At 38.3% G+C, this 12,289-nt stretch overlaps 1 protein-coding gene across 1 annotated transcript in view; it reads left to right on the forward strand.

The window, feature by feature from the left end:
* The window catches only part of Ranbp3l (RAN binding protein 3 like), a 31,054-nt gene extending 22,349 nt beyond the window's left edge, over positions 1-8,705 (forward strand). Inside the window, exons 12-15 of the mRNA XM_045132158.1 lie at positions 551-671; positions 2,661-2,803; positions 6,119-6,311; positions 8,001-8,705. Of these exons, the coding sequence (XP_044988093.1) occupies positions 551-671; positions 2,661-2,803; positions 6,119-6,311; positions 8,001-8,044 (501 nt within the window). The 3' untranslated portion in view covers positions 8,045-8,705. The remainder of the gene's footprint in view (positions 1-550; positions 672-2,660; positions 2,804-6,118; positions 6,312-8,000) is intronic.
* The last annotated feature ends 3,584 nt before the right edge of the window (positions 8,706-12,289 follow it).

Raw genomic sequence — 12,289 nt, forward strand, 5'->3', positions numbered from 1 at the left:
TATTAAGTTGTACTTGGGGTCCTGTATCCCCAGTATGTTGTTGTTCTCATAGGTCTCACTCTATGTTTGAATGTGGTCTGCATGTAAATGGTAGGTGGATCTTTATTTTCAAATAGCACATAGATCAAATAACACTTTATTGTAAAAGCTGGTGTATATAAGACATATTAAGTGAGAAGGTAGAAAGGATTTTGGTATTCTTTTTGATAAAAAACTGAGACCGTATATATGTAGCTGGTATGTACATACTTACAAACATCTCTGGGAGAATAATATAAAATATAATAGTGCTTACCTGTTGCAGAACTGGAATGTAGAGATGGAGAACAAGGGCTAGAAACCATTTTTACTTTGCATATGTTTTTAATGTTTAAACTATCCAAATATTGTAAATCTTTTTTTAAGGTTAAGTAAATTTCAAAATCTGGCTTATTAGCCATTATCAAAGATTATTCTGGTAAAAGACAGATATAAAAGTGTTAGAACACAGGAAAGAATTTAATCTGAAATTTTTTCTATAAATTTGACATTTTACGTAATTGTCATTTAGATTAACTGCAAGATTTTTATACTCAACAAAACAACAGAATCCTGGACTGAAAGGGGCAGAGGAACTCTGAGACTGAATGACATGGCAAGCAGTGACCATGGAACACTTCAGTCAAGACTGAGTAAGGAATAATCTTACAAAAGCCATGATGTCTCAGGGTAAAACTTCTCTTGTGCGCACCCACTGCTTTCTGGAGCTGTGTTACAAAACCAATATAGACTACTAAAAACAACATTTCTTTAAAAAAAAAAATTCTTAACATATACTAAGGGTTTCAGTGCTGCCTCCACCACTGACCGACTGATGCGGGACAAGTGATTTAACCAAGGTCTGTCCAAGCTGCTTTAATTTCAGATGTGAATCACTGTGGCTCATGGTTTTATCAGAGACTAGGAACACAGAGATGATGCAGCATCTATGCCAGAGGCCAGCACACACCCAATAGTACTCTCATTATCACTGAAGGAATGTGAAGCAAATAATTTTTTATTCTTTATTTATTTGAAAGAGAGAGATGCAGAAATAGGGAGGGAGGGCGGGAGAGAGAGAGAGAGAGGGAGAGAGGGAGAGAGAATGGGCGTGCCAGGGCTTCCAGCCACTGCAAACAAACTCCAGATGTGTACACTCCCTTGTGCATCTGGCTTATGTGGGTCCTGGGGAGATGAACGTAGGTTCTCTGGCTTTGCAAGCGAGTGCCTAATTGCTAAGCCATCTCTCCAGCCCAAAGCAAATAATTTTATAAAACTGAAAAGCGTTGGAGAAAGAAAACATCTGTCTCATCATGTATCCTTGGGATTATACACACAGTAGGTGCTGAAATGAAGGAAAGAGATGTTTGATTATGGAACCTTGCAGACAGAAGGATAATCAGAAACTTGGAGTCAGTTAAACCAAAAGATCCAAGAAGTTTAGTATTCCAAAGGGCACACTCAGCTTTTTTCAGAGGTCCAAACTAAAAGTGAGTGCAAGCACAGAGCTGGTGAGGTGAACCCTATGCCACTTAAAAATTATTTATTTTGATTTATTTATTTGAGAGAGAGAGAAGCAGACAGAGAGAGAGAAAGAAAGAAAATGGGCATGCCAGGGCCTCTAGCCACTGCAAATCAACTCCAGATGCATGTGCCACCTGGTGCATCTGGCTTACATGGGTCCTGGGGAATCAAACCTGGGTCCTTTGTCTTTGCAGGCAAGGGCCTTAACTGCTGAGCCATCTCCTCAGCCCCTCTTTGCTACTTTTAAGAGGTCAAAGCTTTGAAAAATACCACAAATAGAATACAGATCTAAGTGCATGAATGTTTGTTGAATTTCAGATACCAAGTTCAGGAAGTGGGCAAGGAAAAGAATGTAGTTCCAAAGAATAATAGCAGTGTTTTCAGTTCTGTAATGAACACACAGGTTGCTAAATAACATGACTAAGTGATATTCCCAAGGCAGTACTGGTTGTTCTCTACTCTTGGTTAATTCACTGCTTGCCAAGAAAAAAAAAAAACAAAACACCCCAACAAACTCCTCAAACTACTTTTCTTTACATCTTGTAGGGAATATGGATTCACTGTAGAAAATATGGGTTTATCAAACAAGTAAATAAGGTCTTGAGAGATGGCTTACTGGTTAAGGCATTTCCCTGTGAAGCCTAAGGACCCACATAAGCCAGAAACACAAGGTGACACATGTGTCTGGAGTTCATTTGCGGTGGCTAGAGGCCCTGTTGTGTCCATTGTCTCTCTCTAAAAAGTAAATAACTAAATAAAATATTTTTTAAAAAAGAGTAAATAAAATCATATGAAGGCCAATCTTCCCAAAATAGTCCCTGTCAACAGAATACACTTTGTGGACCTTGTTCTTTGTACACACATGAGTAGGTTTGTATACATACGTTGTAAAACTTATGACTCATTATATTATTGAACACTAAGTTATTAGATAATCATCCTTCACCTTCATAGTGAAAACATACTAAAGAAGAACAATGAAATTTACCTGGTTTTCACAAATGGTAAGCTTTCTTTTTCCTTTCCTTTCCTTTCCTCTTTCCCTCTTTCTTTCTTTCCTTTTTTGAAGGTTAAGGCTCCAAGAAGTACAATCTGACATGTTCACCTCCTTATTACAGTTATGCGAAATCAAGGGAGTCTGAGACTGATCCTCAATAGCAAACTCTGGGCCCAAATGCAGATTCAAAGAGCAAACCACAAAAATTTACGTATAACAGCTACTGACTTAGTAGACTATGGCATCAAAGTATTTTTAATACAGGTAAGTGACAAATTTCAGTGATGATTATCCTAATAAGGTAATAATTGTTCCTTGCAATTCCTAGTGGTTTTTTTCATTTTGTTATGATAATCTGTATAATTGGCAAAGAAATCAGACTTTTATTGTGGTTATTTACAGTGTAATATAAGACCAAAATTTAAAAAAAATTATTTTTTTGACTGAGAAAGAGGGAAGGAGGGAGGGGGAGAGACAGAGAGAGAGAGAGAGAGAGAGAGAGAGAGAGAGCGAGCGCAGGAGAGAATGGGCACACCAGGTCCTCCAGCCACTGCAAACCAACTCCAGACGTGTGCACCCCTTTGTGCATCTGGCTAATGTGGGTTCTGGGAAATCAAACCTGGGTCCTTTGGCTTTGCAGGCAAATGCCTTAACTGCTAAGCCACCCCTCCAGCCCAAGACCAAATTTTATATGGAATTATACAGAAATAAATACCAATGTCTATATCTATCAATTGATATCCATTCCAGGACATTTGTATATTACCACCTACTTGTCTTTTTCTTTTTATTTTCTTAAAAAAAATTTTTTTTGAGACAACGTCTCAAGTAGCCCACACTGGTCGTGAAGTCTCCACAGCTGAGAATATCCGTGAACCCTTGATTCTCCTGTTTCTACCTCCCAAGTGCTGGGCTTTCAGGTGTGTGCCACTATGCCAGGTTACATTCAGTGCTGGGGAGCTGAACCCAGGACCTCCTGCATGCTAGGTAAGCACTCCAGCAAGTGCTCGCCAGCCCTCTTCCCGCAGCTATTTAAATCAGGTCCACAATCTTGCTAAGTTACCGAGTGAATGTACGGTTAGGAAGTCAGCAGAGTCCAAGCCTGCTGCTTCTACTGCAACCCAGAGAAAGCTTTGAAATCCCAGCAAAGAAACCAGCGAGGAATGGAAAAACACAGGGCTAGCGAGTTATAGCAAACAGTCCAAAATCACATTTCAATTCTGAACATGAGTAAATCTCCAAGGTTACAGGATGGGAACACAGTTGAGCTGTTCCCAGCAGCCAGAATGCTTGACCTCAAGTACAAGATACAGATCCAAGAGAACTGCTCAGAACAAAGCCCTCTCCTCTCCTCCCACCAAAAAGAAACCACCCTAGGTTTCTTCCATGGGCGGAGACCTGGAAAACTGGAGAAAACTGAGCACCCAAAGGACTGTGGCAGCAGGTGATAGATAACATAAGTAAACAGGCTTTCACAGTAATGGAGTAAAAGATTAGTGTGTGGCCAGTGATAAGCATTTTTTACTAACTATATGCAAGTACATTGGTGGGTATAAGTGGTGTTGAATATTAAAATTATAGGAAGATGGGCTGGAGAGATGGCTTAGCGGTTAAGCGCTTGCCTGTGAAGCCTAAGGACCCCTGTTCGAGGCTCGGTTCCCCAGGTCCCACGTTAGCCAGATGCACAAGGGGGCGCACGCATCTGGAGTTCATTTGCAGAGGCTGGAAGCCCTGGCGCGCCCATTCTCTCTCTCTCCCTCTATCTGTCTTTGTGTCTGTCGCTCTCAAATAAATAAAGTAAAAAAATTAAAAAAAAAATTTAAAAAAAAATTATAGGAAGAGTTCAATTTCCAGTAACCCCCCCCCCACCTCAAAAAAACCCCACCAAGAATAAGATCCTAGTTACTATTTAGGGAACTAATACTTGACACTCTACCAGGCCATAGCCCCTGGTTTTAGAGTGGGTAAGGCGGCATGACAGAAGTTGAGACTGGATCTATTAACAATGATTAGAATGCTGCTCAGTGCCTCACTCATGATGACTTAAATTGTTAGCCAACCAAATGCAATAAAAATCATGCATTTTGATTGCTATTAACATTTTGGCCACTATAAACTCTCTCTCTCTCACTACACACGCACACGCACACACACACACACACTCATTCCTGATCAAGAAATTGGAAATCCAAACTCTAAAACTTTCTTAGCCTCAACATGGAAAATTCCACATCTAATCTCATGAGATGAGTTACAGTCCAAACACAAGCACCCTAAAAATATTGTATAAAATTATGTACAGGCTATATATGTAAGGTATACATGAAATGTATATGAATCTTATGTTTAGACATGCATCCTGCCCTAAGATATCTCATTTTTGGATAAACTAATATTCCAAAATTGGAGAAAAGCTATATATATATATTCCCTATATGTATTGTACCATATATACTGGATGATCTTCAGGCAAACTACTTAGTCTTCCATAGACTGAATTAGTCACATGCAAACTAAAGGCAATAATAATATGTGTTACAAAGCTTCTGAGAAGATTCAACAGCTAAAATGGTTGTGAAAAACAATTAAATGTGTGCCTTCATGTCATTAAAAAGTTTCTTATTCTTCAAAAAAAAACTTTCAGCAGATGAAAGAATTCTATTTTATTATGTTCTTTAATTTATATATTAATCAAACTGACCTGACTGACCAAAACATGGGATTTAAGTACCAGCTATTTTTTGAGTGGTTGCATCTTAGACAAGCCATGGTTATCTTTTCAAGACCAGTTTTCCCACTTGTAAGGGGAAGGAGGAAATGTGCATACCTGTACTCTCTGCTTTTGCTAATAAAAACAGAAAAAATAACTAGCATCGTTACCATAAGGGTCGCATAAAAACCCAAGTTCATGTTCATTTTGATATTAATGACAACCATAATAGCTCAGATCTCGGATTGCTCTAATAAGCTTTACTTCACCACAAAGCAATGTATCCTGGAGGGATGCATAATAAAGAAAAAGAAATTGAAGATTTTTTTGTCTCTAACTCTATAATTTTTTTTCATATAAAATGGAAGAAATATCTTGTAGAATTTAGATCAGGACTGGAGAGACAGCTTAGTGGTTAAGGCATTTGCCTGCAAAGCCAAAGGATCCTGGTTTGATTCTCCAGAACCCATGTAAGCCAGATGTACAAGATGGGACATGCATTTGGAGTTCGTTTGCACTGACTGAAGGCCCTGGCATGCCCCCCTCTCTCTCTGCCTGTTTCTTTTCCTCAAATAAATAAATAAATACAATATATTTTAAAAAAGGATTTAGATCAAACCGAAATCTTAAAGCACAGAATTGTACTTTCTCAATTTAAAATGTTCCAATTGGGGACCTCTTATGAAAGTATTCACTTTAGAATATAGTTTAGTCCAAGATTAATTGGCTTGCTATCCCTTAATTTGTAAGACTGTGAGCACTGATCTACATTCCAGACTTAAGTGATATAATTCCCTATGAATAGTGAAAGATCAACAATCTGAAGGTATGATATTTATACTGTGAACTACTCAATTTTCCCCACAAAGGCCAGTGCCAAAGACACGGGCCACCTATATGCTGCAATACACCATCGTCTGGTGGCCCTCCGGAGTGTCAGTGAGCAGAAAGATGTCAGTCAAGCCGCAAGCCAATCAGAAACTGCAGCGCTCCAGCAATTAAGCTGTGAAAGCTGTGATGAGGAAGAGGATGACTTCATCCAAGTCACTAAAAATGGATCAGGTAAATAATTTCTGTTTTCTTAGGTCAGAAGCTTAAAAAAGAAATTTTAAGCACAATCTAAATATAGTAACTAGATACTTCAAAAGTGAAACTGACCTGTTTAAAGTAGATTGTGGTTAGAACCCTGGCTGTTTGGATCAGAGGTGTGGTGGTTTGGAAAAATCAGTCTTCTATGAGTGGTCATCATTATGATTTTACCAAGTCAGTGTCATTGTGATGCCCAGGGGTCATGTGCCTAGGCATTCCATATAAGAATATGTTTATAATGTAACATATTATGTTGCTACCTTGAAACTATCCATGATTCAGATTTACTTTCACTTGTTCTTGGTCTATTATTGACTATAATAGGAGGAATTATAAATTCCTTTAATAAGACCTCCATATAAATCTGGCTTGAAATCCTAATTATTGCCTGTTTTAAGTCTGAATGCTTATAACTGGATTGGAACAGTTCTATGTGCAAGGTTTTCCTTTGTCTAGGGCCACAAAATGACTGTTTCTTTTACTGTGTCGGGATTCCCAAATAAACTACGGTTGAAATAGAGCCAGCAGTAAACAGAATTTTGTTTTAGTGCCTGTCCTGCTGTGTGGATATTCATCATTTGGTGGTAGTGGGAAAGGGGTGTCAAAGAACTAGTCAGCTGAGCTAACTTAGGTATATAAATGTTGTTACTCTAACAAAGCCATCCAAGTATTTTAAGTAATAATTTTACAAAGCCTTGACTTATGTTCTATAGGGGACTGAGTAATTTAAAATGATAATATAGTAATAAGCATTTCCTGCTTCTAATAATTTTACAATCTTAAAGCTGCTTTAGTCACACATAATTTAAGACTTTATTCAAGAATATGTGTAGTACTAGATAATAGCTCTTACCTTGTCTAATACTAAAAATGGAACTAAAGGAAAATATTCAAAGCATGAAGATTAGGATCACAGCCTGTTTAATTCAGTAAGCTAGGGAACTGATATGATTTTTAGCTACTTTTAGCAAATCTATTAAATGAATGCTTTACTATTATCTGAAGCATATGAAATCAATAATTTTATACCATTTCTATATTGTCAACAATAAAATTGAATCTATTAGAAAATGAATTGGTACTCACTAACAATTACAGATTAGCCGGGCGTGGTGGTGCCCGCCTTTAATCCCAGCAATTGGGAGGCAGAGATAGGAGGATTGCCATGAGTTCGAGGCCACCATGAGATTAGACAGTGAATTCCAGTCAGCCTGAGCTACAGTGAGACCCTACCTCAAAAAAAAAAAAAAAATTACAGATTAAGTGGAAAAGCTCAATCACTCATGAAACTTCCATTTTATTTTAGGAAAGAAGTGATATGCAACTATCCTAGCCAATGCAAATAATATAAAGCAACCATAACTTTGCTACTGCTCCCTTTTCACTTAATACCTTCTTCAGGAGGCATGGCAACCAAACGCTCACATGTTATGGAAACTACAAAAAGTCTGACTGTTTGGATTTGTTACCCATGAATTAAACAAAGACTTACTGTCTGAAAATGTCATGTTTAAAATTATTAGCAACATTTCTGAATGTTAATAAAAATGCACTTATCTTTCACTTCCTTGGCAGTAAGCTGTTCATGTTCATTTGCATTTGGTATTAACTCTAGTCAAAATATAATATTGTATAATGAAACCTTTTAAATTTATATCACAGATCCTTCTAAGTGGAGTCACAGACAGTCGGTTGCCTGTTCATGAGCACTATCTACTGTAAACAGACAACATCTGCAGAAAGACTGGTCACCATATTAACATACTGAACCACCCTAACCACCGAACCACCCTAACCAAGAAGATTTTATTCAACCCTTGGAATTAATAGAGAAAAATTTAAGACAAATTCTCATGAGTAAACATTTTCTCTTATGTTTCGATTATTATGAAAAATAACAAAATTTAAGGAACAGACTGTAGATCAAATCTATCATGTTTAGATATTAATTTAGAATAAGACTTGATAACTAATTTGGACTATCCATCACATTGATGGACATAATTTTTAAAGGTATAAATTGATAGATTTGATAAATATTTTAGACATACATTGTTTGGCTATGAAACAAATAGTTTACTAAATTTCCAACCATTTTTAAAAAAATAATTGCAAAGCATTAAATCATGCTACCTTTTGAGAAATGTATAATTTCACTTGAGCCTTTGAATTTCTAATATAAAAGGTTATATTCATGTTTGAATTATTTTATGAAAGTGTGTTCTTGACCTGCTCACAACTATTGCATCTTGTATGTTTGACTCATGGGACAAGCTATTAAATGAAATCACAAAATCTAAATCATCTCTGTATCAAAACAAGTATGTGTAAAAGCCAAATATGATAACCTGTTCTTTGCTTTACTTATGCAACTGCATTAACATTCTAGTGTATGTAGCTCTATGCAGACCTTTTTAAAATATCAAACGTACCATATGTAGCCAAAGGGATCTTTCTTTGCATGTGTATATGCTTGTTCATATGTGTATGGGTATGTTCATGTGTTGTACACGAACATATGTATGTGTCTACGTGTGTGTGTTAGACCAGAGGATGATGTTGGATGTCATTCTTTAATCTTTTTTTTTTTTATTTTAAATTTTTATTTATTTATTTGAGAGTGACAGACACAGAGAGAAGGACAGATAGAGGGAGAGAGAGAGAATGGGCGCGCCAGGGCTTCCAGTCTCTGCAAACGAACTCCAGACGCGTGCGCCCCCTTGTGCATCTGGCTAACGTGGGACCTGGGGAACTGAGTCTCGAACCGGGGTCCTTAGGCTTCACAGGCAAGCGTTTAACCGCTAAGCCATCTCTCCAGCCCGGATGTCATTCTTAAGAATGGTCATGCTCCTCTTTTTGGGACAGGAACTGCCCTCTTACTGGCCTGGAACTGACCAGTTAGGCTAAACTGGCAAGCTCCAGGAATCCTTATCTCCACCTCCCCATTGCTGGGATTACAGGTACATGCCACCATACCTGGCTTTTTGTGAGTACCGGGGAATAAACTCAGGTCCTTATGCCTGTAAGGCAAAAAGTACTCACTAAGCTATCTCCTTAGCCCCAAACGAATCTTTGAAAAATTCTATTTTTATGTAGACTACAATTTCAATAACTTTGTAGCATTAAAAAAACTACTTATTTATTTATTTGAGAGAGTGAGAGAGAAACAGGGGGAGAGAGACAGAATGAGCATGCCAGGGCCTCCAGCCACTGAAAATGAACTCCAGATGCATGCATTCCCTTAGGCATCTGGCTTATGTGAGCCCTGGGTCCTCTGGCTTTGCAGGCAAATGCCTTAACTGTTAAGCCATCTCTCCAGCCCCTGCAGCATGTTTTGGATGCTCTTCTTTTGAGACTGTAGAGGTACTTTATTAAACATACATAGGAAAACATCCTATATGAGACCAAGAATATCATAAAGTAAATTTCTTTCAGAGTCATATGTGCAAGAGTGGAGTGGAGGGGTTTTAGAAATTGGGGACACAACTTAAGACCTCTCTAAACCTTCATGTTGTATATATCAGTGATATATAATATTTCCAATATTCATGAGAACAATTAAGTTCGCTTGAGATGGGACTATCACTATTGGCTAGGTTCATAGATGAGATTCAAGTTTAAAGTTCAGTAACATTACAAATTTCTGTTTCGTTTGAGAGTATGTGAGCTTGATATTAAGTCAATAAATACCAGTTGTTGTTTTTTTCTCTCCTTTTTTGCAATGGTCAGATTGTATCTGCTGTAATGGTTAATTTTTAACACCAGACTTGTAGTTAGCAAACAAGAATACAAGAAGATATTTAAAATTTCTAGATAGCATTTGCAAATTGTGGTACTGGAGGTATAACTGAACTGATTGCTCAATGGCTAGCCAAAAAAGGTCTGAATGTTTTTTTTTTGTGTGTGTGTCATTGTTGTTCATTTTTATTTATTTATTTGAGAGCAACAGACAGAGAGAGAAAGAGGAAGAGAAAAAGAGACAGAGAGAATGGGCATGCCAGGGCCTCCAGCCATTGCAAACGAACTCCAGATGCATGCGCCCCTCCTTGTGCATCTGCCTAACGTGGGTCCTGGGGAATTGAGCCTCGAACTGGAGTCCTTTGGCTTCACAGGCAAGTGCTTAACCACTAAGCCATCTCTCCAGCCCCCTGAGTGGTTTTATAATTTTCTTACAATTAGAGTATTGCTAAAGTTTCTTAGTTTTTATCAATTTGGTGGACAAAAAGTTACATTGCACTATAGTATTAATTTGTATTTTTCTGATTTTTAATATGGTTGCTTATCTTTTCAGGTATTACTGCTTATGTTTCTTTGAAGAGATTCCTCTTCATGATTTTTGCAAAGTTAGTTGTGTCATTTTCTCCTTTCATTATTTCCTAGTGTATACAGAATAAAAACTCCCTCAGCATGGATCTAACACTTCCCATGGTATTTTTTTTCCCATTTTTCCATTATCTTATCTCCCAGTATTGCCTACCTCTTGAAGTTTTCTAAGAATTCAGAACTGTTATTTCATTGTCTCTGCATTTGCTAAGGCAATTTTTTTCCTAGTCCCAGAAGTCTTCCCTAATTCTTAGCTGAACCAAAACCTGATCCTCCAAATTCCTATAAACACTCTTATCATTATATAGATTTTAGTATTTGTTTTTTAAGGTAGGGTCTTGCTGTAGCCCAGGCTGACATGGAATTCACTATGTAGTTTTAGGCTGGCCTTGAATTCACAGAGATCCTATCTCTGCCTCCTGAATGCTGGGATTAAAGGTGTGCACCACCATGCCCAGAAGAGAGAGAGAATACGAATGAATGAATGAATGAATGAATGAATTAGGGCCTCCAGCCTCTGAAAAAGAATCCCAGATGCATGCACTACCTTGTGCATCTGCTTTATGTGGGTACTGGGGAACTGAACTTGGGTCATTAGGCTTTGCAGGCAAGTGCCTTAACCACTGAGCAATCCCTCCAGCCCAGCTTTAGGATCTTTAAGGCCAGAGACTTACCACTTAATCCCTCCTAGCAACTGGCAGGGTGCCTGGTCCAAATATAATTTGGTGTTCATTTAAATGCACTATATTTAAAGTTCAAGAGACATTATCCAATAGGAGGCTAGAAATAAGTATTTGACATTTAGGAAGGAAAGTATGGGCTAAAGATCTGAAATCATTTAGAGGGAAAATGGCTAATCTTTATCTTTTTATTTTTGACAATTTCATGTATGTCTATAATGTATTCTTGTCTTGTCATATTCACCACCCTTTACCCTCTCTTCCTTCCTCCAATTCCTGTTAAACCTTTTTTTTTTTCTCTTCAAGGTAGGATCTCACTCTAGCCCAGGCTGGCCTGAAATTCACTATGTAATCTCAGGGTGGCCTCGAACTCACGGAAATCCACCTACCTCTGCCTCCCGAGTGCTGGGATTAAAGGCGTGGGCCACCATACCTGGCATAAATGCTTTCTTCTTTCCAGCTATTCCCTTCCTACTTTTTTTGTTTGTTTGTTTATGTGTGACCCACTGAGGTAAATTAGGGTCTTTTTGCATGAACATGGCTGGGGGCTTATTTACTGGAGTATGGCTACACCACTAAACAACATGACTACCCTCTCCCAGTAACTATTAACTGCCAATAGCTCTCTGGGTAAGGTAAGGTCTCATGAACTCCTGTCACCAATGATGGAAGGTTGACAGGCTCAATGTAGTACAGGAAACCACAACAGGTTTGAATTTTTTTTTTTTTATTTGAGAGCGACAGACACAGAGAGAAAGACAGATAGAGGGAGAGAGGGAATGGGTGCGCCAGGGCTTCTAGCCTCTGCAAACGAACTCCAGATGCCTGTGCCCCCTTGTGCATCTGGTTAACGTGGGACATGGGGAACCGAGCCTCGAACCGGGGTCCTTAGGCTTCACAGGCAAGTGCTTAACCGCTAAGTCATCTCTTCAGCCCCAGGTTTGAATT

Source organism: Jaculus jaculus, chromosome 13 (assembly GCF_020740685.1).
Source record: "Jaculus jaculus isolate mJacJac1 chromosome 13, mJacJac1.mat.Y.cur, whole genome shotgun sequence".
Taxonomy (NCBI): Eukaryota; Metazoa; Chordata; class Mammalia; order Rodentia; family Dipodidae; genus Jaculus; species Jaculus jaculus.